This window comes from Taudactylus pleione, unplaced genomic scaffold (assembly GCF_031769625.1).
Source record: "Taudactylus pleione unplaced genomic scaffold, aTauple2 ptg000098l, whole genome shotgun sequence".
NCBI lineage: Eukaryota > Metazoa > Chordata > Amphibia > Anura > Myobatrachidae > Taudactylus > Taudactylus pleione.
Window position 1 is genome coordinate 2,760,330 of NW_028284500.1, and position 27,010 is coordinate 2,787,339.

Sequence of the window (27,010 nt, forward strand, 5' to 3'; positions counted from 1 at the left end):
GGACAGGTATGTGGATGTGTAAATTATGTGGGGTTGGTAGGTGGAGGTGTAAATGATGGGGGACAGGTATGTGGAGGTGTAAATGATGGGGGACAGGTATGTGGAGGTATAAATGATGGGGGACAGGTATGTGGAGGTGTAAATGATGTAGGAGAGGTATGTGGATGTGTAAATTATGTGGGGCTGGTAGGTGGAGGTGTAAATGATGTGGGACAGGTATGTGGAGGTATAAATGATGAGGGACAGGTCGGTGGATGTGTAAATGAAGAGGGACAGGTCGGTGGATGTGTAAATGATGGGGGACAGGTATGTGGATGTGTAAATTATGTGGAGCTGGTAGGTGGAGGTGCAAATCATGTGGGACAGGTATGTGGGGTTGTTGTATTGATGGGAGAGGTGAGAGGTAAATGTGCAGACTTTTTTTGTATGCCAAAATGCTAGAAAGACTTTAATATTGTGAAAAACACTTGCTTTCTGTAATTTTTCAACCATTAATAAAAAGTGCAAAAATCAGCCATTTTGAAACCTTTTAAAAACCTCCAGTACTTTCCTTATGGCCACTAACAGCCTTCTATATAGTCCCGCTATCCCATTTGTCACTTTTTGGGGATCCAGAATGGTTTCTCCACTTTTGAATGCACTTTCCTAGGTTGCATTTTGTAGAAAAGTCACTGCAAGTCCTGCAAATTGGCATTTCTAATTGTATTTTGCATTTCTCAGGTGCGCGCATTCATGCGATGTCTGCAAGTTCCATGAAACAAACTCGCACCTAAAAGGATTGAGGCCACTATGTTTAGTCTATGGCTGATTGTGTGACGCTGATTGCTACAGGGAGGGGAGTGTGGGGGGAATGTAGGTGGAAGACCCTGATCACGGCCTGCCCAGGCTGCATCATTACCCAGAACAAATCTCGCTTAGGGCCCCATGGTGTCTTAATCTGGCTCTGATGTAGGGACGGACATAACAAACAGGTTTTACTATTAGGCTGCCTTTCATTGACATGTCCGCTTTGATAAAGTTAGGACTCGGAGTTCAGTACTGGGGGAGAGAGCAGTGATGTCCGCTTACAGAGGGCAAATCAGCAGAAGCAAAGACCTCTCAGGCTTACTGATCTGTCACCAGGTAGGTGGTGTGCTACTCCAGCTGCCCCTTAGGGGGCACCATTCAGTGATTTAGGGGCACCAAAATGGCATTATATCTTGCCCCCCCCCAGCTAAAAGTGATGTGGCGCCCCTGAGCACAACAGAATATGCTGGTGCTATATAAGTAAATGCTAATAAGTAAATCAATAAATAAATTACTGAACTGTTTTCAAAATGTCAGGAAGAAAACCCCCTTAAACAAATAGATGGCAATCCCGCACATCCCATCTAAACCCAACACATAAACATATATTAGCAAATATTCTTCTATAAATATTCAAATACCTTATTTTTTCAAATACGCAAAGAATCAAGTGTTATATTTATAATGCAAGCAGCTAAATTGATTTGCAATAAAGTCAGATTTTATTTGTACCTACTTTTCAGTTAAGTTTCCAGCCTTATATTAAAATCCCTGGACACTATTTATAATATGCTATCTACAACTACTATGCTACACTATATACGATGCTGCACTATATACTATGCTACACTATCTTATCTACTATTTGCCTGTATGTACGCATAGATGGATAATGCTATAACCTAAGGCTTGTTTGGACATTTTCTGTCTCTATAAGGTACTTTGGCACAGATAAGATTGTCTTCACACTCACTGCAGTCAGTACCATGGACAGGACATTGGACAGGATCACTTATGGCATTATTTTGTGTGCTGTTGACGACACATTCTTCATTCTGTTTCCCCACAGTCTCATTCATTTGTCACTAAAACAGATTGGCCCTGTACTGGCACTCAGTCAGTGAAGCTGTCTTCTCTGGCACTTTGTACATCTAGTGCAAATATTTAGTGCATGGCTCTCTCTGGCTATAGTAGAGTAATTCTGGGTACACACCAGTGGCAGCTCCAAAGGTGGGGCTTCAGCGCAGTCCAAAATTCAAATAGCGAGCCACACCAACTGCCACCCCAAACTTCGCGGGCAGGCACTCACTGGCAGTTGGTGTAGCTACCCAATTAGAATTTTGGACTGACTGCAGCCCCACCTCTGAAGCTGCCACTCGCGCATCGGAACAATATATTGTACACATCATATAGTGTGTATGGTAATCTGTCATTCCCAATGCCATTCACTGAATCATCCCATCGAATGTGCTGGACTTCAAAAGGGACGATTCGATGAATGATGCGGTGTAGTCACACGCAGCATGTATATTGCGCTGCCGTACGGCAGTTAGTGCAGTGTGCGTGTTACATCGCTCGTTGCATTGCTGGGTCACACCGTCATAACATAAGGTGTGTACTCAACTTAACTTGCTCTAGTTTCCAAGGTGGGACAAGTAGCAAAACTTCTATGAGTGGTGCTGTTACCTGTGATCCAGCGCTGTGTAATATGTGTGCGCCATATTAAATACCTTTTACTAAAGATATAAAAAAAATAAAAAAAACTCCACTGGCTGCAGCAAGAAAATACACCACGTAGGGATGACCATCCGTAACACTACAATATTGTGTTATACAACATTTCTACTGACCACTGTTCAATTGTATTTCATATAACACAACTTATTGAATGAAAAAAATTATATTTTGATAACAGGGCTTTACTAAATATGTATGTTATCAGGTGGAGGGACACCTACAGCTAACACTGGCCCTGATTCAGAGCCGGACGCTCTGACAGAGCTCTCGCTCTGAATCAGGGCCGTCCTTCCTGATTTTAGAGCGGCCAAAAAGATGGTCGCGATGGTAAAGACCATCGCGACCATCGGGCTTGCGATGAGACCCTTGTGGTAGGGTCTTGTCTGCCGCAAGCCCTGGAGTGCTTTTGGCTCTATCAGAGCATAAAGCACTCCCACTGACATCACTTGTGATGTCAGTGGGGCCGGCCCCAGACGGTAGGCGTTCCCACCAAATGGGGCGTGCTGTCACTCACCATCGACAGCATGCCCCCTTTGTAGCGAGACCCATAGTGATGGCTTGCACGTCGCTAACCGGGTCTCGCGCATTGCAGGGTCCATCGTGCGCATGCGCACTGGCCCAACATCGACCCGCTTGCGAGCGCTCAGCGCTCGCGAGCGGGTCTGAATCAGGCCCACTGTTAGCTATCCTGATGGGTTGTTGGCTGTACTGTAAGATTAACATTTTCTCTCTAGTTGCTCCTACTGAATGGTGTCAGAGATTAAATCTGTTTACAGACGGATAGAACACTGTTATTGCTATTATCCATTTATAGGTGGCTAAACTAAGCTCCTGTAATAAGTGGGAAAACACCCACTAAGATAACAAGCGACAAACACAGCTCAGTTAACTCATCACATAATTATAGCCTTGCAGAGTAGGAACTGGCCAATTTCTCTACTGTGATGCCTCTTCCTTTGGGGCTAACCCCGTACAGATTATGCCTCCAAACCTCGTCGGGTCCCTTTACCACAAGGCTTCCAGACATGTGCTGAATACTAGTCCTTTCTGTCATCAGGTTTTATATTTCCCAGGTTACATCTTTATATAGCAGACAGAGGGGGAGATGTATCAAACCTGGGAGAGAGATTGAGGGGTCTATGTACTAAGCGTTGAAGAGAGATAAAGTGGATGGAGTTAAAGTACCAACCAATCAGCTTCTAACTGTCACTTTACAGGCTGTGTTTGAAAAATGACAGGAGCTGATTGGTTGGTACTTTTTCTCCATTTACTTTCTCTCTCTTCAAGGCTTAGTACATAGACCTCAAAGTATCAACCAATCAGCTTCTGTCATTTTTCAAACACAACCTGTAAAGTGGAAGAAGCAAATTGGTTGGTACATTAGCTCTCTCCAAGGTTTGATACATTTCCCCCCAAACACTGTTGTTTCCATTGTACACTTCCGCGCTCCAGTATTATATTTTACCTGTAAAACTGTATAGATGGGAATTACCCGAATGCTGGGTACACACTGGCTGATGTATCGCATGTCGGTGGGTGTGTACCCCCAATATGTCTGTGAGCCAGGGCCGGCTCAAGGCATGTTCCATACAGGCACAAGCACGCCAGGGTCTAGCTCCAGAAGAACCCCGCGCTCCACCCACCCGCTGGCATTATTAGTGTAAGCTCAGAGGGAGGGGAGCACTGGGTGCCGAGTAACCTAGCACCGGCCCCTTCTGCGAACAACGTAGTTCACAGACATATCACGTCGGCTGTACAGCACAGCCGACGGCCGATTTACCTGCAGATATATTTGCACATCTGGCTGTGTGTACGGGCGACCCGCCGACCTCCATACACTTGCTGCAGGGACACGGCGGTGATTGATATCTCAACTGGGCAGGCAAATTCAAATGCCCGTCCAGTTGTGATGTCAGCGCTGATAGCGCAGACACATCAGCCGAACGATTGGTAAGTGTGTATGCACTTACCGATCGTTAGATAGGTTGGCGGGGCGCCATTCTGCTGACTCGTCGGCCAAGTGTGTGCCCAGCTTAACACGAACAGACAATGGTGTGGTGTGAATAAATCATTCATAGCCTGTATATCCCCCTCTCTACAATTCTAGTCCCTGGGAACTTGACTAGGTTGCATAATGAATAATCCGGGCAGGGTTTGGATAACTCCTGTAGTGGTTCAGGTCCTATATTTTACGGTTTATCCAGCTGACACATTTAGTAGACGTTTCATTCAGGGAACACACACAATTTGGAGACTTCCTACGCTCTGCAAAACACCAGCAGTGAAATAATTTAGCGACGCCATCTCCCAGCACTTTGGCAGCGACTACAAACCTATAAATCTCTGCGGCACCAGTGATCGCCAGCAGTTGCGACATCTTCAGTGAACCCTTTTTCTTCAGTGCTGCTTCACTTCATTTCCTTCAGCAGATGGACGACAACACCAGTGACTGATAGTGAATAAGCCACTATTGAGGTCACGGCTGCATTTGTGTACTGCAAAGTGCAGTGTTCCATTCGTGTCTCTCAAGGTGGCCACACACATGGTGATCTGCACACGATCAGCCGATGTGTACGATTTCCCTTGAAACTCTCCCCGGCAGCTCTGCACACGATTTGGTGTCCAATCTTCATACGATTTCTCCTGCATCCAGACTTTTTACAGTGCATCGTGTCCTAGATTGTCAGATCTGCCCTACTGCATGGCAGATCTGAAGATGCGATGTGCGACCAGCGGGGACGCGCATCGTGATCGTGAGTGGGGACTCACGATTTACTCAGGATTTGGCCATATTTTACACGATCTGTCGTTCCAATGTGTCGGAATCGGCCAGACCGGGTAAAATATTGCTATGTGTGTGGCCAGCATCAGTTGTGAAACGTTTTACAGCGGGTTAACCAGAATGCACTGAAGTAGTTATAGGCTCGCTGCAATAATATCCATTGCCCAGAAACACAGTTTTGGCTTAGTAGCTTTGATCTTATAATATCTATACCTATATATGCATGATCGTGTATAGGTATGCACATTTGTTACATACTGCAGATATATTTATAGCAATTCATAGTGGAGTTACGTCCTATGCCCACACTTTCTTATTGAATGTTATCAAAGGTTATTCCTCGATTTTAAGCAGAAACGGGTTTTAAAGGAAAATACCATACGTTGTACTAGTTAATGGGTTGTACTTTCCTACTTTTTCCTCGGTTGTCAGAACAAGTCTGTTGAATAACTTTGAGAGACTTCATAGACAACTATGGAGATTGCAAGTGTAGAATGTCTGGAGAACTACTGTTCCTGTCCACTGACGGCTTCGATGCAGGGGTGGACAATAAGCGGGCCTACCAGCTGTTGTTGAACTACAAATCCCAGCATGCCTTGCAACCGTCACAGCTGGGGGGCAGCTTATTGCCCACCACTAGTCTAGAGTCAGCCCTCTGCGGACTAGCCATACGTCTGCAGTTATAAAAAGGGGTTTGTATACCCTGCTCCTTCCATCAAACTAAAGAAGTGCACAATAGAAGATTAGCTTTTTAGTTACCTCCCCAGCACTGTTTCCAGAAAGCGCCCACACACTTTCCAAGTCCCCCGCGAGGAACTTACAGCTGGGATGCACATTGCACCAAACAGACTTCTCTGATGGCCTATTGCAAACGTTTCCCTTATTGTGAAACCAGTAACCGTGGCAGATAGCTGGTATTATGCAGACCAAGGGCCTGATTCAGAGATGGATACAAAGGTGAATACAGAAGCATAATGAGCGATTCTTTTCCATTGCGACCCTGGGTATGCACAGCGATCGCATTTCGACTACGGAGGCACAGAGGAATCCATCGCTAATTGATTGACAGGTTGTTCAGCGTTTGGGGGTGGTAACGGGGAGTGGTCAATAAAACGCAGCCGTGTCTGACCATTTAAACGCTGTTACATGGGCGTGCATAAATGATCTCCTACGAAGCATGAGAGCCCTCTGAGTGTCAGGAGAGCTGCTGAGTCTGCGTCTGGTCAGACCTTCCGCAAGGGCAGGATGGGCGCTCCATGTGCGTCAATGTTACCGATATTTGCGCCGGTAGGCAACGCCGCAAGCATATGAGACGGCAGCAGTGGGATTCCCTATACTCGAGTAAACGTTGTCATTATTAGCATATTTCCGCAGCTGAGTTGCGTATGAAATCGCGGTTGCATTGGCGTTAGCATCCATCTCTGAATCAGACCCTGAATGTCAATGCAGAATTAAATGCAGGTTCAGTTATGCGGACATATATATTTCGCAGCGCGAACGCATCTATGGGCAATGCTGAGTCATAAGCATCTCAGGCACGTTTCCATTGACTACTGAAAGGGCGTAACTGAGTGGTAACGGGGAGCTCGCAGGTTGGCTCTGTTCAGCAAAGGGGTGTCGACAGAACTGCCAGCTTTGCAGTATATGCCTAGATATGCCCGTTTTCAGATGGAGCGCTTGCACCAAGGATGGGGCTTGTATAGGCGCGCAGCGAAGATCATGAAACCTAAGAAAACAAGAGTTTGGATAGGGGTATTGGGGCCGCATAGATGCGTACAACTCAGCATACGGAGAAATATCTGCATATTGTTCCATTCATGCAATGTGGGGATAATTACCAATGACTTGCGTTCAAATCTGCTTCGGACCATGAATGACAATATCTAAGTGTGATAAGTGTAGGGACATGAAGTATCAGGTTTTAGTTATAACTTGGTAAAGGACAATGGGCCATGCTCTGTGAGATTGTAGGGAAGAGTAGGTAAGGGATGGGGACAGTATGTCTGTATGTCGCTCTTAGCGGATCCAGTTATAGCAAATCCAGTCAGAGAATCATTTCTACGCATCGTGTCAAGGTCTCATAGGAGGGAAGTTCTTGTGTCTTCAGAACCTCTTGTAGCCTTAATAGAATAGTGATTGAGAAGCTATATCTTACCTGTCCAGGCTTTTGAAGAACTGAACGTATAAAATGTGAGAGTCAATGGTTCGCGATAGACATTAAATTGAATATTTTGATGCCTATCTGGATGACGTTTTGAGGGGGTTGTCAGACCTATTGCTGTGTTAGAGGTCAGAGGTCTAATTGGTGGTTTTCTTTCAGCTTGTGACTGCCATCCTGTGGGAGCAGCAGGTAAGACCTGCAACCAGACCACGGGGCAATGCCCTTGCAAAGATGGCGTGACCGGTCTGACGTGTAACCGATGTGCCAAGGGATATCAGCAGAGCCGTTCACCAATCGCTCCTTGCATCAGTAAGTACCCTGTATGCATCAGTAAGTTACTCTGTGTATACTCATTTGGTGTTTTATTTTTATCAGTTTTTCCTGTGTGAGAGCCATAACATATTCAATACTTCTCCTATTTTAAGTGGTCCGCCTTACAACAGTCTGTAGTACTATAGAAACCTATGTAGAGTGAGTTCGGAAAGTCCCTCCGCAGTGTTTATGTTCTAAGTGTGTGACAAACAGTGGAGGCTCCAGAGGTGGTGAGGCTGCAGCGTAGTCCAAAATTGAAATAGGGAAGCCACACCAACTGCCACCCCAAACTCTGCCAAACATCACCGGCCGGGACTCACTGGCAGTTGGTGTGCGTCTTTTTCGCAATGTGATGTGACTAGGACACACAAGGAGACTGTGCTGATTAATTTGATATGTGACACTTGTATATCTGTGTGCAACTGAGGGCCTGATTCAGACCCGCTCGCAAGCGAAATTCACTCGCTCCGGGGCTCGCTACAAACAGGGCGGCTGTTGATGTTGATCGTTTTAAAATAAAAACGGCCGCCCTGATTCAGAGCGAGCGCTCGCTTTTTGCGAGCGGCTCTGAATCAGGGCCTGAGTCTGTATATGAAGCACATTGTAACTTGGCGTGGAAAAAAAAGTCGCTGCTGCATCGTAGCGCTTCATATACAGATTCAGACTGAGTCGCACACAGATATACAAGTGTTGCATATCAAATTAATCAGCACAGTTTCCTAGACGCCTAGCCCTAACTGAGATGCACGGGACCTGGTGCGGCGTGAGGGGCTGTTTGGTGCGACTTCAGCAAGAGTGTGAGCGGGATGTACTAAAGTGCAAAAAGCGGTAAAAAATGCAGTTTTCGGGGACTTTACAGCATTTTCCATTAGTACTTCGTCCCGGTGGGTAACGCCATCTTCAGGTGGTGTTACCCAATATAAGCCTGTAATAGAAGCTTATCGGGACGCTCCCCGAGAGGGAGCCGTTTGGATCCCTCCCATCTCCCCCCGCGGCCTTCTGCGTATGCGCCGAAGGACACCAGAGGGACTTCTGGGTGTTAAACCCGGAAGTCCCTCTATACGGGGCCATCTCAAAAGGACAGATCTTATCGAGAGAGCTATCCTTCGCGACATTCTAAGTACATACCACGGTAATCAACCACAGTATGTACCCGATGAGAGGCGAGATGTACCTCAACCTGGATGCCGTGCTTAGTACATCCCGCCCAGTATGCGGACACATCTGTAGGTATAACCGTAGACCTCAGTATAGTCTCCTCTACTGTCCTGTGTGACACCTTTCCAGTTCTCTCTATGACCAAGTTTCCTTCAGTATATAGACCTAGTTTTTCTGTAATTCCCTTCTATTGTCATTTACAGTATCCTTTGTCTCCATTATCTTTCCTTTCCCTCCAGCTCATGATTTATGTAGTCACTACAGAATTAAACATCATCTCTCCATTTTTGTTTTCCCTTACCCACAGAAATCCCAGCAGTGGTCCCTACCCCAGCCCTCACCAGCACAGAGGAGCCAGCTGGTAAGTTACACCATCTGCAGGAGGCAGGGGTGGTGCTCCGTTCTAGATAACAACCCCAGAGTAAATGAAATTAGCGCTGTTGCCAGTTCATCATGTCAGGAGGAAGATGGTGGATGCCAGACATTTAAAGCGTGCATCAAAAAACACTGGGAATTCTTCCCTGCTTTCCGAGACAAGCTGTTACAAAAGCAAGTTTTCCAGGCTCATGGCCAGAGAATATGCCAGGCCGCAGGGGGTGGGACCATGTAATTCAATGGGTTAACTGGTCCTGGCCATTCTCCCAAAGTGAAGAAGGAAGAAGAGGACACTTTGTTCTGGGGGGCTGACAGCGTAACTGGAAATGGGAAAACAATAGTTATCCTAGAGACCTAATGCCCAAGTTCTGTATTGTCCTATGTCATCTATCATATAGTGATAGCTAAATAGCTTCCTACAGTGATTTACTGGTCCGTTACCCCCGAGCAATACTGAAGGGCAGAAGCCTCCGGGATAGTGGAGTGGTCAAAGGTAAAACACAATGGGACGAATTTTCAAAAAGTTTGATTTGTTCGTTATCTATGATGGGAGGGAAAAAAAAATCTGTGTTTTCATACACATGAAAGTATTTTACAAGCATTTACTGCTTCGGGGTATATTTACTAAAGTGCAGGTTTTTAGAAGTGGAGATGTTTCCCATGGCAACCAATCAGATTCTAGCTATTATCTTCTAGAAGGTGCTAGATAAACGTTAAGTAGAATCTGATTGGTTGCTATGGGCAACATCTCCACTTCTAAAAACCCTCACTTTAGTAAATTTACCCCTTTGACTTTTAGGACTTTAAAACTAATCTTTAAATTCGGTGTGGGTTAATATAATACTTTTTTTTTTTTTTTTAATGTTCCTTTTTTTTAAGAAGTTTATACTTTTCTTCTATATAAGCTCATTATTTGTACAGTCGCTACAGAATTATACATCATCTCCCCAACCCCAGAAATCCCAGCAGTGGTCCCTACCCCTCCCCTGGACAGAGCCTTAACATTTTAATAATGACAAATTCACAAAGAAGAATTAGTATATTCCTGAATTTCTGAAGCTTTTGTGAATTTTGGCCCAATGAAAGATAACTACTAAACGTGACGTTCTCCCAGGTCCTACAGTCATAGGGGGTGTATTTACTAAAGTGCAGGTTTTTAGAAGTGGAGATGTTGTTTATAGCAACCAATCAGATTCTACTTAACAGTTATCTAGCACTTTCTAGAAGATAATAGCTATAATCTGACTGGTTGCTTTGGGCAACATCTCCACTTCTAAAAATCTGCACTTCAGTAAATATACTCCTATGAGCCGTATTCAATTAGAGGCGAAAAGGCATTTTCGGTGAAAAAGTGTCATTTCGCCAGCGGAAACGTATCCCCATATTTAATTGTGGTGACTTTTCGCCGGTGCGAAAACGCAATGTAATGTACCCGCAGAAAATTTTCGCCTATGAATAGCTGTCGAAAAAAAGTGCAGAATTACGGTTTTGGGGTGCAAAGGTGGGGAAACCACCCTGCACCCTTAGGACAGGTCCCAAAAGGTACACTGCGTCCAAAAAATCCTAAAAAAATTAAAAGAACACCCCAAAATTGACTTTGAAAAAGGGGGCGAAAAAGTACAAAGTTGGGGTACAAACTTAGAAACTAGCAAAATAGACTTGGGGGGGTCTGTAAATATGGGGGAGGTGTTTTTTGGATTGCAAGTGCTTGCTGAAGGTGCGTTTTTAAAAAAAATTTAAAACCGCACTTTTGCGATTTTTAACCATGCTTGCACCCATTTTCATGTACCCCAAATTTGCTGGGACTACTTATTTTCACCAACAAAAACTGCTAAATGCTATTCTTCACCACTTGTGCAAAGACGCTAAGTAGCAGCTGTTGAGATCATTTAAGCACCATAAATACCTTCAGCTGGTCTATTCGGGGGTATCTATAGCGATCCCCAATGTCTGTGCATCTTTTGGGCTGATTTCCCCAAATCTGACAGCACTTTTCGCCTGTTTGCGTTTCGTCGGATGCCGTTTTCGACGATTTCTAATTGAATATGGGGATAAGCGGGGACGCGCACGATACTTTTTCGCATGAAAAATGAGTGATGTCAGTGAAAAGTACGGGACTTTTTGCGTCTAATTGAATATGCCCCTATATGTCATACAGTGACAGTAATTTATCTATGTCTATTCCCCTGTTCTCACATTACTGAATTTCAGGGTTTGGGTTTTTTTGCAATTTAACGTAAGTGGAGACAATCTTTATGCAGATTTACTGACTCCTGTGTGGCCGGAGCGTGGCCAAGTGGTGCTGAAGGGTTAAGAGAGCATTTGGGGGTCTGTGGGGTAGTCGCTGCCCACGTGCGGTTGGATACTGGAGTGCCGAGTACCCGCCGCTCTCTGATGATCCCTCCGAGGATCGGGGAGGGGAGGTGGTGGCTGGTCAGAACTCTTACACAGAAAATTCTTGTGGTTGGGATGTATTAACCCCACCACTGCCAGGCCTGCAACCCCTGAATCATTGTTTTTCTAGCCAGCAGGGAAATATGTGCTTAAACAGGGTCTTCTTATATGTACGCACCAAAGAAAATGTTATAATTATATGCCCGGGTATTATACTACAAATACACATCTTGCATGGACACTATGGGGTCTATTTATCAAAGGGAAAAGAGCTTTAAATCTTGCAAAATCCAACATTTTCACCAGATTTAGGGATACTAAATAGCTGGGTTTAGGGATACCTTGGTCATCGCTGGGTTTTGTCGATGGTGGCCAGACACGGGCGTTCATGGGATAGCTGTACTGTGTAATGCATGCAGAAGCTAGACAGCCCATATTTACTATGGACGTCAGTGGTAGCGGTACCACCGTCTGGCCTCCTATGCTGTCATCACCTCACAATGGTGATACTAGATGCAGTGCCAAGAAAAATGCTTTATTATTCAATAAAGCATTTGTTTTCTTCTTAAACCTATATTAAAATATATATTTGTTTCTATTCTTTTTACATGTTTAATTTTTGTACGAGTGCGGCTCAACATGCAGTGCGCGTGTCTGACCCGGTAGGCTGGGTCGCGCATGTTCCAAAGTGATCCTGATTGGCCATCTATGTGGTAAGCCTGTGCTTACTACTGCCAGCCAGTATAGGCAGGGAGCTGAGCTTCACCACCATAAATGACCCCTAGAAGTTTAGCACACCATGCTACACACAATACACAGACTCACAGGCTGTATTACACACAAAAGACACACACAGGTGTATATGTAATAGGGAGCAATTTCCGAGAGGCAGCGCAATCTCTGCAATTACGCCTGTAGATTTAAAGGCTGGTTTTGCCTTTCAAAGTATCACCGCTTTAGAAATTTGTAGGCTTCATTGCCAAGATCGTACCGCAACACGGAAAACGCACCTTATTACATATACCCCATAATCATTGTTTTTGTGCAAATAGCAAGAGCTCTTATAGAAACATGGGCTTTGATGACAGAAAATAAATGATTGGTCCATATAGTTTTTCCAATATATAAGTATATATCAGAGGTGGCTTTTACCAATCTGCTGCTCATGCCCATGGCCAAAACTACCTTCATTCCAAATCCTGATAACAGCCACATAAGCAGTAGAAGTATAAAAAAAAAAAATGAAAGTGGTATTAATAAAAAGTATATGGATATAAAACAAAGCATCAATCAGAGTTGGATTTAGACCATACCTGTGACGGGTAAATTACCGCTATTGGTGCAAATTTAAATAGGGGGTGGGGATAAATGACATGATTAATGAAGAATCGCGCCATTAAGCCCCACCCCCTACACAGGGACCCACGATCGCCGCGGAAATTCTCCCCATTCTGCCCACTTCACTAGGAAGTGGGCAGAGTGCGGGAGAAATGCCTACCCTTCTGGGGGTGCGGGGGGTTCCCCCGAAAAATCGCGAACCTCCCACGAATTCCGGGAGGGTAGGCATGTAGGATTTAGGCCCTATAGTGTCCAAACATTATATTGGTTTGAGGGACTTATCCCCACCATTTGCCAAAAGAAAACATAAAATGGGTTGGCTAATCTGGGCCCCTCATTGCCCACAAGGCACTAGGCAGCTTGCTAGGTTGCACAATGGATAACCCAGTTTTAAAAACACGAATCTCGGCTTTTGGATTGCATGTAAGCAGGTCCAAATGACATGATTTTAGCTGTTTTTATCAGTAAAAACCGAAACCAAACCATAACATTGAGAGTGGTTTTGTGAAAACACGGGGGTCTGCGCAGTGCGCACATCTCTAGTTCACAATGTCGACGTCATAAATGTCAACAAGTGAAATGTTGACATTTAGCAAAATGCCGACATTAGGTTTAGAACTAGGGATAGGGACATACTTGCCACTGCAACCACTGTTTTGCAACATTAACCTCAACCTGCAACTAAAGACGCAACCTGCAACTAAAGCCGCAAGTCCCGCAGCCACCAGGTTAGGGTTACCGTTAGACTTACGGTATCTATCAACAGTAACAGTTGCATCGCCAAAAAGGCGACATTGCTAGCATGTTGGCATTTCTTCAGTGTCGACATGCTCAATGTTGACATGCTGAACAGGTCAACGTGTTACATGCTGACATTATAACCATGTCGACATTCTCATGTCTACAAAAACCGTTGACAAAATCTAAAGAACAAAAACAAGTGATATCAAACAAGTGCTCTGAGGAGTAAAGTAAAATACATACAGTGGATATATAGCAATAACGCACTTCCCTGAGGTATAGATTGTAAGCTTATGTCCGTCAATGTTCAGCCTTGTTGTATAACCCTACGGCGGAGCATGCTGGCGCTATATAAATAAATATGACTAATAATAACAGTAGCCAGGACTGGGATCTCCCCCGGAGAGGGAGCTGGTTCCCCTCTCCCTGTCCTGCAGTCAGGGTGGAGGCCTGTTCGGCTCTGTTTGCTCTGACATTTTTTGCAAATTTCTCCCCTCATTTTGTGAAACCGAATCTCCCAGCGGAAATAATGATACCATTAACCCCTCGGACACCGGAGTGAGTGCCAACCTTTTGCAGTTTTCTGGCCAGGCACAAAGTAAAAATCTCAGCAGGGGAGGTTAGAGAATAAGACTAAAAGGTAATAGATCAGGCCTAGGCGACCTGTGGGCCTCCATTTGTTGTGGTACTACAAGTCCTGTAGAACAATATAACGACATTCATAAGGAGGTTGTTTACTAACGAAAGTTCAGCCTGGCATAGGATTCCCATCCTTTTGCGATAAACACTGCAGGGGAGATGTATCAAGCTTCGGAGAGAGGTTCCTGAAAGCAACCAATCATCTTCTGACTGTCATCCGTCTAGCGCAGCCTATAAAATGACAGATCTGTGCTGATTGCTTGCTATGGACAACTTCTCCATTTTATTTCTCTCAAAGGGCGAGATGCACCATTGCGGTTTTTGAGGTCAAACCTATGAAAATTACGTTTTTGGAGGTTTGACCACTTACCACATATGTACCAAGCTCTAGAATGCGATACATTGCGGGGCTTGGATTGCTGTGGCCAACGCCATCTTTAGAAGACATTGGGCCTGATTCAGACCCACTCGCGAGCGGCTGTCCGCTCGCAAGTGGGTCGATGTTATGCACTGAGCATGCGCACGACGGAGGGAGCTCCGTCGTGCGCATGCGCCAGACGCGACGAGCGAAGGAAAGTCCTTCGCTCGTTGTGTCCAATCAAAGGGGGCGTGCTGCCAATGCGAAAATGGAGCCCGGCCCTCATTCAGAGCGTGCGCTCTGCTCAGAGCGTACGTCTCTGAATGAGGGCCATTGCCCAGTAGAAGCTTATGGGCTTCTATTCGCAAAGTGCTGTGAGAGGGATCCGATCGGATCCCTCCCAGCACCCCCGTGACGCATGTGTCACTAGACTGATGTGCAGAAGGACTTCTGGGTTATAAACCCGGAAGTCCTTCTAACGCAAAGGACAACTCTTACTGGGAAAGCTGTCCTTTGCAATTGTATTCATGCCTACCGAGGTTATCTACGGCGGCATGCATGGCAGGATTGGTGGGATGCATCGCATGCAAATTGCAATACGTCATGCATCCCACCCTTAGTGAAGTGAAGTGGACTGTCTAGGACTCTCGGGGCTGAAGACAACAAATTGCGTAGTTTTGGCCCCACTTCCACTGCACAGTGGCAGCAATCGTAGCGTGGTGCAGTGAGGATTAGGCGGCAAATTGTGTCACCGTATCCTCTGCACTCACACTTACATCTCCCCTCCAGGATCTCCTGGTGGGATGGAGCATTAGAAGTAGGCAAGTATGTATAAAGTGCCCCATACTGACCATTTATCCTGTTAACCCTATAACGTCAACTGTATCATATTCATTATATAGTTATTTGATGTGTCAGGCTTTACAGGATTCATTTAGTTGTATCAATAATATGAACAACAAGTATATTGTCTGAGGACTGTTCGGGCAAACAGTGCAGTAGCCACTAGCTTTGTTCTGTCCTCAGATAGACTGATAAAAGCAAGATTTTGGTTGCTACAGGTTACAACACTGTATGAGGGTGATTCAATCAGCCAAGAGGTTCCATAGTAGCTTTGTGCATTAGTGACCGAAGATAATTACTAATACATAAAACGGACATACCGTGAGGTTCTAATAGTGGCTGATAGAATCAGCCCCCAAATGTATGACCCTTTGTATGTAAGTAACCTGTATTGACTAAATTATCCTCATACAGGAATATAGAAGGACACACGTAGGCAGACACATTCACAGACACAATCTGGCTGTGTGGTGTGTATTACGGCCGCACTGGTAAACATGACCAGCATTTGATAACTGGATTACAAGGTAATAAGGAGGTTAGCTATATGACTGGGCTTGAGCTTCCTAAGCTGATTTCCTCTTTATGTGAATGGGAGCTTTAATGCTAGGCTCTGGGGGCCTGTCCTGCATGGGACCAGCACTGAAGCCAGCTAAACTGTTCTTATCGGACCCCCAGGAAGCTTAACTGTTCATTGGCATCCGCAGTGCAATAGCACAGACTGAAACAATCTGGAGCATAGACTCTATTACACACCAGAACTCTCACCCGAGAATTTGTAGCACCGAAATCCTCAGTCTGGGCTATTGCCTGCGCTGTGACAGAGTACACAATCCCTTAGTGATAGCAAGATACAAAAGTCTATACCACACAACTTATATATAGTGTGTTCATAGAGAAGATATACGTCACATACTTCCGTTATCATCTGACATAACTGGTTGTGAATTATTCAAGGTACTATCATAATGATAAAGGCGGAGTTACATATGTATTAAATACTGTTACAAGTGACAATGGACAGCCTTATCCCAATGGTATATAATGTGTAAGCACATGACTAATAATAACCTATCCTGATTATAACACAACTCATGCACAATACAACCAGGAAAAGAACGGTTACCACAGGTATACAAGTGTAGCAGTGACGTTTTCTTTAATGACTGCTGACTGGACAGGTTAATGACATTATTCCAGGTCTACACATACAAATTTCAGTATTTCTATAGCAATGTGTGTCCAGACCCATGATTTCCATATAGTAATTCTATATACAATGATTCGTACAAGACTGCTGGGCTAAGACAGAGTTAACATGGCAGTCCCATAGGCTGGGTACTTCTTAATCAGCATTACACCAGGTGATTGATCCAGTCACAGCTCCTTACACAGAAAGGCCCCTAGGCTGTACCTGACTGTGCCCAGCACTCGCCTGGCATGTGACAGGATTTCTAATGTCACCCTGGCACTTGTCCCTGGCACACTTTGCACCCTCCACCCTACAACAGATGGCCTTTTCACCCTGGCTTACACCCAGAGCTCGTTATGGGAGGCCTTCCGTTTCCCTCCTATCAGTAAACCTCAGGAAACTATACATATTATTAACCCTATCCATTTCACGGACGCCAGGACACGACACCAAATGCATAACATTACTCTTTTTTTATATATATATATATACCGCCAAACAAACACTTATGAAATAGAATTTACAAGTACATTTATACTGAGATGGCATATATAAGATTTCAGGGGGGATTTATAAAACCTTATAAAGAGGAGAAGTAGTGAAGTTACTCATATCAACCAATCAGATGCTAGCTATGATTCTATACAATGATAGCTGGAATCTGATTGGTTGCCCTGGGGAACACCACTTATCTTCCTTTGAAGGTTTGATACAATTTTCCCTCAATCACTCCACTGTTAAGGCTCTATTCATTATGCTAATTATCAGGGACGAACGGACCCCGATAATTAACATTCCAACTCAATGCGCGCGCCAGAGTAATTCATCATTGCTCCGGCGTGGAGACAGCTTATCCGAAAACCTGCGGTCTCAACGAGTCTTTTCACTGCTCCTACAGGTCACTCAGGCACACAATAGCCCAAACATCTGGTGGAAGGAGCCATATGGTTTTGGATCCCTCATCGCAACCCAGGACTCCTTCTCATAGGGAAGGAGCGGGTCGCGGGAGGAACCGCCATCTGAAGATAATGAATGCTTCCGCAGTCAAGCTCTGAAATTATTGTATTTTCGGAGCTTGATGAATTCGGAATCGGTATGAAATACCGATGGACGGGATGTCGGCTGTCAGTACACTGACAGCAGGGCATCCCGATGGTTCAAATCCCAACAGGGGAATGGTAAGTAATGTTCCCCTGTCCTATCTACCCCGTAACCCTCCTTTCCTGCACCCTTATACTAACTCTCCCTACCCCGCATCCTAACCCTCCCGTTAAGTGCCTAAATCTAACCCTCCCCCCTTAGTGCCTAACCCTAACCCCCCCCTGGTGGTGCCTGAACCTACCCCCCCTTGCCCGGAGAATCACCCTAATCTCCCCCCTCCCGCAGACTAACCTTAACTCTCCCACCCCCTGCGTATGATACTTACCTTTCCCTGGTGCCCTTACGATCGGGATGCCGTCTGCATTCCGAGTCATGTCGGGATTTTGGCGCCAGTGTTGTCTCGGCGATCGGGATTCCGATGTCGGAGTTCTGGCAGGCAGCATCCCGGTTGTTGGGATCTTAACCGCATCCCATGAAATCTGTCCCCGTACTAGTGCATGGGGACAGCGGGCCATTCCAGGATAGATACCTGTGATATCTCCTCCATTACCTTTTTGATGAATGGCCCGAAAACTTAATTTCTACAAAAGCAGGTGAAAAAGTTCATTTTCACCTGCTTTTGTAGAAATTAAGTGATGATGAATAGATAGACCCCTTAGGCTGTATTTCTGCAGTTGTAGAGATAGGTCACCTCCGGCACTCCCTCATCCCTCATGATGCACAGACGGCTGCCATAGTCCTCACTGCTGTACAGTAATGGAAACTTCAAACAGACCTAGCAGCTTACACTCTAACTGGCTTTGTACTGCTATAGTGACAGAAACTACTTTCGTATAATGATATCAGAGAGACCTACACTTTCATTCCATGCCATTGATAAAAGTGTATTAGGCTTTAAGTGGATGCTTTAACAGTGCTCTTCTATTCTCTTTCTGTTTAGATTGTGAGCAGTACTGCAAGCCTCCGAAAGGAAACTACAAAATAAACCTGAAGAAATACTGCAGGAAAGATTTTGGTGAGGAACGCTATGTTCTTGAAATGAGACGTGGGCAGCTCCACTATAAGTGATATATAATTTGTGACAGAGGAGAAAGCAACTGAGAATGATTTCCAAGAACTAAACTAACCAGGGCAAAATGATAGTGTTTAGTGAGGGCAGTGGTCTCTCAAAGTGGCCCAGGTATCAGCACACATGGGCTGACCCAGGTACCCCTACGTGTAGGAACATCACACAATAGAACAGTGAGGCTATGGGGCATGGGTGCTGGCCTGTTTTCTAAGAACAATAAGAGCAAATTGAAATCAATCATTCCAGGCCGTAATACATTTTTACCGCTGGAGATTTCAGTAATTTCCACTGTATCTGTACCCTTCCGGCAGAGAATTCCATACAGCTTAGGCAGCCATAAGACCGCATGGGCGAGGGCTATGGAGTATGAGGTCAGTGAATGAGCGGGTGCATAAGCCAGTATGAATGCATGCTCAGTGATCAATTACTAAATAATGAGTTAATTTCCAGTGTGGGTACAGGGGTAAGCGTGATAAACAGAGAATATTAGAGCATCTGGCTCTGAGGGATGTTATACATCAGGGTCCACAAGTGAAGTTCAGACTCGCGTCACATTTTATATTTCTATCTTTTGAGGATTCAGTGAGTATTTGAGTTGGGGTTACATAAAGTTCAGAGATGGACAAATAAAGTGCCCCATATACCTGAGCCACAATTCCCCGTTCTGCCAACGCCGCGACCAAAGCCACCGATCCACAGACATGGATGATCTGCAATCTATCAGCGGATCGGGGAAATACAACAAAATGAAAAAATAAAACACGCCGGTTCCAACCATTTTCAGGTCGGGATTGGGGAATCAAGATTTTTTTCAAAATGTTGAATATCCCTGATAATATATATATATATTTATAATCTCCAAACAGTCCACTTACAGGAAGAGGATTATGGGCACTTATCAGACTGGAGTCTGAGAAACATTGACCATGACATCTACATGGGTATGAATTTTGCAGAAAAAATTATTTCTGACGCTGCTCAAATCTGGTTCTAAGTGGACTGATTGGCTATATATGGACTGCTTATCGATGGATCCTTAATAGTGTGCCCGCTAGGCTGTTTTTGCGGGGGTCCGCGCCCTGCCCGATTTTAAAGTCCCAAAGTGCACCCTGCCCTTATAGCGGCACCCCACTGAAGCAGCCTGCTCTGTACCATCCCCATCCGCAGGCCACAGTGTCCCGCTGGTGGGAAAAGTTTCAGTTTACGATCGCTGCTGGGTGCGCACGGCATCTACTCACAGTGAGGGAAGAGCTTGAGGGAAGCTCAGCACCTCCATAAGTGCTAGGTATACCCCCAAGATTGACAAATTGGGGACGTGTCATAAGGGCACGCGCCCTCCCTGGTTGAGTGCGCGCCATAGGCAAACGCAGGAAAGCTCTGCCTGCACCTCAGCGCCCTGCCCCCAGTCTGACGTGAACATTACTTAAGGTGCACTACAGCTGTTTGAGCTGTATTATTGATGTGTGTGCAGAACATTTTGGACATAATATATATATATATAATGCGCACACGGGAGAGCGCACACACATAGACAAACACAATATTTTTTTATATACCCCAAAATATAAACCATGATTCATGCATACGTGTATCTACCACTGCTAGCCTACTGACAGCCAGTGCCCTGACACTGTAGACCTGTCCAGCGACACAAGTGTTAAAGTGAGGCGCAGAGAGGGGAGATGCCAGCTAATAAAGGATTGTATCCTCATTAGGGTGAGAAAAGAGAATACTCTCTCTCCATCCAATTCATGGGATGGTCTCATTCCACCTCTTTCTATTTCACATGCTCCCTCTCCCTCTCCATTTCTTTTCATTCCTTTCCCTTTCTCTGTCTGCCAGAAATGTTAAAAAGGACATCGCCTCCAAAAAAAAATAAAAAATCAAATATCCATGGGAGGGAACCGTATGCTAATGAGATGCTAATAATCACCTGGCTGTGCAGCCATTGGACGTAGACTGATGGCCCCTAATCAGTGTGACACGGTGACCATTCATCCTGAGCGCGGAGGGGAAGCAACACATTGATGTATGGCAGGGACTCTTGGCGTGCGGAGAATAGAGGAGGCGTTATGGCTCTGTGAGACGAGAGAGACTGGAGCAGGCCTCCCCAAGCTGTCCCTGTCAGCAAGACAAAGACCCCCTGCTGATAAATAGAGCTTTTTGGAAGTGGGGGGTAGTGGTCTTTTACCATAACCTCAGTCCTTGGTATTGCTCTCAGCCCAAACAAGAGACATTATGTGCCTAGGATGCTAAATTCTCCATTGGACGGTGGACCAAGGCTGTTATCTATCATGTGAATGAAAGCAATCTGTAAGTCATGGCTGGAAATATTCCAAATGTATTCCGGTGATTGGCTAATAAACCCGTGTGTCACTGTCCATCTGTAGCATTAGGTACTAGTACTACGCCCTTTGAGAGACCTAGGACACTGACTGGGGACCTTATACTGCTGTCTCATAAACCATTATAGAGAAGCATGCTTTCTGTGCTAGTCACATTATTATCTCTAGCTATAACTATTTTTTTTAATTTATTACCAGTTATTTATATAGCGCACACATATTCCACAGCGCTTTACAGAGACTATTTGGCCATTCACATCAGTCCCTGCCCCAGTGGAGCTTACAATCTATGGCCCTCATTCAGAGCCGTACACTCTGAGCAGAGCGCACGCTCTGAATGAGGGCCAGCCTCCATAACTATGGAGCGTCCTCCTGGACGCTCGTATAGCTGTGGGTCACCACCCACAGCCTATACGAGCGTGCAGTCTGATGGCCGCGATGGTCTTGACCATCGCGACCATCGAAACTGCGAGCCGGAGCCTGGTGTTGAGGTTTTCAACCGCAAGGCCCGGAGTGATTTTGGCTCTATCAGAGCCAAAATCACTCCCACTGACATCACTAGTGATGTCAGTGGGCCGGCTTCTGACGGGAGGCGTTCCCTTAGGAACGCCCCCGTCAGGGAGGCACGCCCCCGGCACGCCCACCAAAGGGGGCGTGCTGTCAATCAACATCGACAGCACTTTGATCAGACACAACGCGTCTGGCGCATGCGCACGACGGAGCTCCCTCCGTCGTGCGCATGCTTAGTGCAGAACATCGACCCACTTGCGAGCGGACAGCCGCTCGCGAGTGGGTCTGAATCAGGGCCTATATTCCCTATGACATGCACACACATACACACTAGGGTTAATTTGTGTTGGGAGCCAATTAACCTACCAGTATATTTTTGGAGTGTGGGAGGAAACCGGAGTACCCGGAGGAAACCGACACAAGCACAGGGAGAATATACAAACTCCGCACAGGTAGGGCCGTGGTGGGAATCGAACCCATGACCTCAGTGCTGTGAGGCAGTAATGCTAACCATTACACCATCTGTGCTGCCATCGACTATAGAAGTTGATTATTCCCAAATCAGTTGTAGACCACACTGCGCCTTTCACCACAACAAAGTGTTTTTTGGTTGATAAAGTATTTTCTTAGCAAGGAATACGAAGTCAAAAGTGAGCTTTTCAGGATAGATTTAATTGATTTCCGCCTTGTACTGGAGGTTAAATAAAATGCAGAATTCTAGTTTTTCTTTCCTTATCTGATATACTCCATCTTCTTCTGCAGTGGTCCAGGTGAATGTTTTGGAGATGGAGATGGTGGGATCATGGGCAAAGTTTACGATCAACGTCCTGTCGGTTTACAAATGCCGAGATGATCGGGTGAAACGTGGAGATAATCTACTGTGGATACACAAAAAAGATCTGTCCTGCAAATGCCCAAAGATCCTCCTGAGCCGCAGGTATCTGGTAATGGGCAACAGTGAAGGACAAGGAGACAGGCCAGGACTTACAGCTGACAAAAACAGCCTGGTCATCCAGTGGAGAGACGCTTGGACCAGGCGCCTAAGGAAACTACAACGCAAAGAGAAAAAGGGAAAATGCGTGAAGCCATGAGGGTTGTCTAGGAATAACTAGTTTTATACTGTATATACGCAACAACTAATGCTTGGGACTAGGGACATCCTGGCATCTCCGAAGTTTGGAGGCCTACATAAGCGCAGGGGAGCTAAGGCGACAGCCCAACTGACGTCCACTAATGTGGAAGGAGACTTCTTCTCAAAAGTTATTAGTAAAGGGTCACTCGCTTGAGCTAGAGTTTCATTAATAATCCATAATTAGGTCTAAAATATCCATTCTCACACCAAGAGAGAATCCCACCCATGACCCGCCAGCCAACTAAACCCAAAGCATATTAGATACTGATACCTGGATTTATATTCCATTGATGAGGCCTAGAGCATCTTAAGAGACAATGCAAAAAGATTTTAGAATGACCAGAATCATTCTCAAACTGTGGCCTGGTGTCACACGTCGCTGTCTTGAACTCTTATGCCGCCTGGTTTTCATTTTATTTTGTAAGTGGAAAACCAATTCTTAGCAATGACTGAACTTGGACATGTGAGAGATGTTATCTGCCCAAAGATCCACTTGCAGCCTAGTCACCATTATTCATGTTACCTCTGCTCTTTGATACGCAATAAGACCTTGTCTTACAAGTGAGTCTTCCAGTTGCCAATTTTTCCCTAGCAGACAGTGATTGTTTGATTGGTCAGAGAAGTTCCGCGCAATTCTTTCAGGAAAAGTATAGTAGAGACGGGTTTGATAGACCTATTGATACAGCAGGATGACACAAGGTGTTACTACGTTCTCTCTCTCTCTCTGTATGGTCCACATGCAAATTTACAAATGTCAATTCAGAAGACAAACAAAACATCCGATACTACAGCTGCTAATCACAACTCTTATCGGGTGGAGAAAAAAAATCCTGACCAAATAAATGGTAATTACTCCTCTCCTTCCATTTTGATCTAATAACCAATTAAGACAGATATCTCACTTGCAGATCATGCTTTGTACCTATATGGATTTTATCTAGCTATGAAGACCTGCGGAGCATTGTACAGTAACCCAGCCTCTGCCAAACGTTACAGCACAGCACCTGCTGTCACTTTCAACTTAAAACAAAGAAAAACAAAATCTATTGATTTATGGACTCTGATGCATTCTGAGTGTGTAAATATGGACTGTTCTGATATGCAAAATAGTGTATAAACAAGCTGGTATATTATCTTATGTTATTATGTGTCGGACAGAACCTGCTCATTGCTGCACAAATTCAGCAGTGAAAGGGCGACTAATATAATGTGTGTTTTGTAGTAATACATGTGGAGTTTTACATGTTCTATCTGTTTAGTGTGTATAGGATATCTCTGGTCCGCGCAGCTGGTTTCTTTATGTCCTTTCATTCTCAATGTCCCCAAATCAACTGCTAATGACTGCCGAGGTGTTTATGAAAACTGGTGCACAGGGAAAAGGTTTTGTAACCCTTAGAAACCACATTCTGGGGTCTATTCATCAATTAAGCATCCAGCTCGCTGCAAGTAACATCGGTGGATACATATTAACCGGAGCAATTCAACATTGCTCCGGTGCAGAGACAGCTTAACATGAAAATCAGCTGTCTCCTCGAGCTCTTTCACTGCTACTTGTGTACTGACTCGCTAGTGCGCTTGCGTGAACTGGGCTTCACGCAGGTGTACAAAGCCCCGGCGTCAGACGGAAAGAGACAGATAGGGGCAGAGAGATCCGAATGGATCCTGCAGTCAAGCTCCCAAAATATTATATTTTCTGAGCTTGATGAATTTAGGTCCCCATACTAGTGTATGGGGACTGTAGGACAGATCGGGCCTAAAAGGTAAGCAGGATATATCAGTGATATCTCCTGCATTACCTTTATAATGAATAGCCCCGATCCTTAATTTCTACAAAAGTAGGTGAAAATGTTAATTTTCACCTGCTTTTGGAGAAATTAAGGCGTCCATTCATGATGTATGCAGCCCTAAGTGATGATGTAATTTATCTAGTGCAGTTTGAAAAACGATTGCAAGTGTGATATAGGAGCACCTTTTTCCAATGCTACGATTATAGTACATGTTCACATGTTAGTGCTAACTCGCACTAGGTTAATATAATCTGATTGGTTGCTATGGGTTACAAAATATTTGTATTCAAAGGTGAGTGCTGAAGAATAAAGAGCAAGGCATGTAGCAACGAATCGGACAGGAGCTTTTAGAAGTCCAGTATTGTCAGACCAATGTAAGCTAATATTCAATTGGCTGCTCTTGGTTTACACACCCTTGCTCTTTTCACAAGAGGAACGCAGAGTTAGCCGTTAATAAGAATGACGGGCATGTGTTCAACTGTCTCTATTTTGGAGTTCCTCTCTTGGATGCAGATCTCACTGTCCCTCTTTGTTTTATAATTGTATAAGTGTGATGGCAAAACACATCAACTAGCTCCACTACTGTAAGTATCATGGTTTTTATAGTCAATGTAATTAATATCATCCGTTAGTGTATTTAAGTGAATGTTGGTGTGAATGTGTAAAGAAAGGGCTGCATGTTCATAACGTAAAAATGTCTCCGTTTCTACAAATAAATGTCCCTCTTTAGCCCTTTTAAGTACTGGGTGATATACCAAGTGTGCTAAACAGTTACTTAGGTCATATCTTATTCAGATACGACCTAATAATTGTTGATAAAAAAATCTGGAAACATGGTAGTGTCAGTTGAGTAAAGGAAAATGCAGGGGGTATAAATATACTTGTCTCTTCTAGGACCTTCCACTGGTGAACAAACCTCCGACATTGCATATAAATATCAGCAAAGGAAGCAGGGTACTGGTAACAACAACAGTGTGAGAAGTATATACTATAAGGATCTGAGCTGCCACAGTTCAGCCACAGAAGCAAACCTGAGACTGCTTAGTGCTGTTGTACAAAACAGAATGTTAATCAGGGTGAAACTGTAGCTGTATTTGCACCTGATCTGGTTACACCTAAACACAATTTGAGTAAAGTACCTGTGCAAAAATGGTGCATGACCATAGCAACCTATCAGATGTATGCTTTCATTTAAAAAAAAAAAATAATGAAAAACACAGGGGTTTATTTACTAAGCAGTGTTAGGAGACAGATACCACTTTTACACCTAAATTCCGGGTCTGACCCGGAGTTGGAACAGGGTTACAATCCAGATCAGATCCGAAATTTAGCCTGCGATGGCCCAGGATATTCCCTAGTCGGCGCCGTTCACACCCGGCTTTTCTGGTGTTGAAGTGGACGCTTGGAGATTACGTCATCTCCAAGCGCCACTGAAGCTGGACCAATCGACTGGTATGCGGCGCCCTCCAGGGAATCGTGACCCAGAGCACATCATTCACACTGCAGGGTTTCACGGGTTACTCCCGTATTAAACCCTGCTAGTTACATGGGTTGGATTGCCTGGTCACTCGACCCGGGAATCCAACCCTGTCCCCTTTTACACCAAGGAGCTACCCGGGTTAACCCTGCAATAACCCGGGATTTAGCTCCGGTGTAAAAGGGGTAAGAGTGAAAAGTGATAAGGTGCCAGCCGACAGTTGGGAGCTGATTGGCTGGCACCTTATCACTTTACACTCTGTCTCCTAACACTGCTTAGTAACTAGACCCCATAATCTGATTGGCTGCTATGGTTTATAGCACTTTTTTGCACAATTTCCATTTTCACCTTTTACGGCTAACTAGCATGCTGAATAACGATGGGAAGTAATGCTTCAGTCGGTGGGGAATACAGTCACTATTAATTACGGGAGCAATGCAGAAGAGCAAAGCTGAATAGGTCCATGAAAAAAAATGCAGCTCCCGCCATAAACGGGTGAGACTGCCCCACCCCCAACTCATTGTGAATGTCACTACTGCCTATCCACCTCTGTGATGCCTTACCGATTGCCATCCACACCCAGTTGATCCCCTCTCCGACCTGCCCAAAGTATTTTGCTTCAACTCAATTTCAAACTTTTTGACTTTCTGATTAATGAAGTAATTATCCACCAACACCACACCCTCAATTCCTCTTCTTTGTGGCGAGGGAGCAGGCTCCCGCCTTGTAAACACCTTTTCCGACGCGGAAACACATTCAATAAAAAGATTTAC

General features: G+C 44.9%; 1 protein-coding gene across 1 annotated transcript in view; it reads left to right on the forward strand.

The window, feature by feature from the left end:
* The window catches only part of NTN3 (netrin 3), an 88,185-nt gene extending 61,180 nt beyond the window's left edge, over positions 1-27,005 (forward strand). The window contains exons 4-7 of the mRNA XM_088470370.1: positions 7,626-7,775; positions 9,244-9,297; positions 18,858-18,932; positions 22,604-27,005. Of these exons, the coding sequence (XP_088326496.1) occupies positions 7,626-7,775; positions 9,244-9,297; positions 18,858-18,932; positions 22,604-22,932 (608 nt within the window). The 3' untranslated portion in view covers positions 22,933-27,005. The remainder of the gene's footprint in view (positions 1-7,625; positions 7,776-9,243; positions 9,298-18,857; positions 18,933-22,603) is intronic.
* The last annotated feature ends 5 nt before the right edge of the window (positions 27,006-27,010 follow it).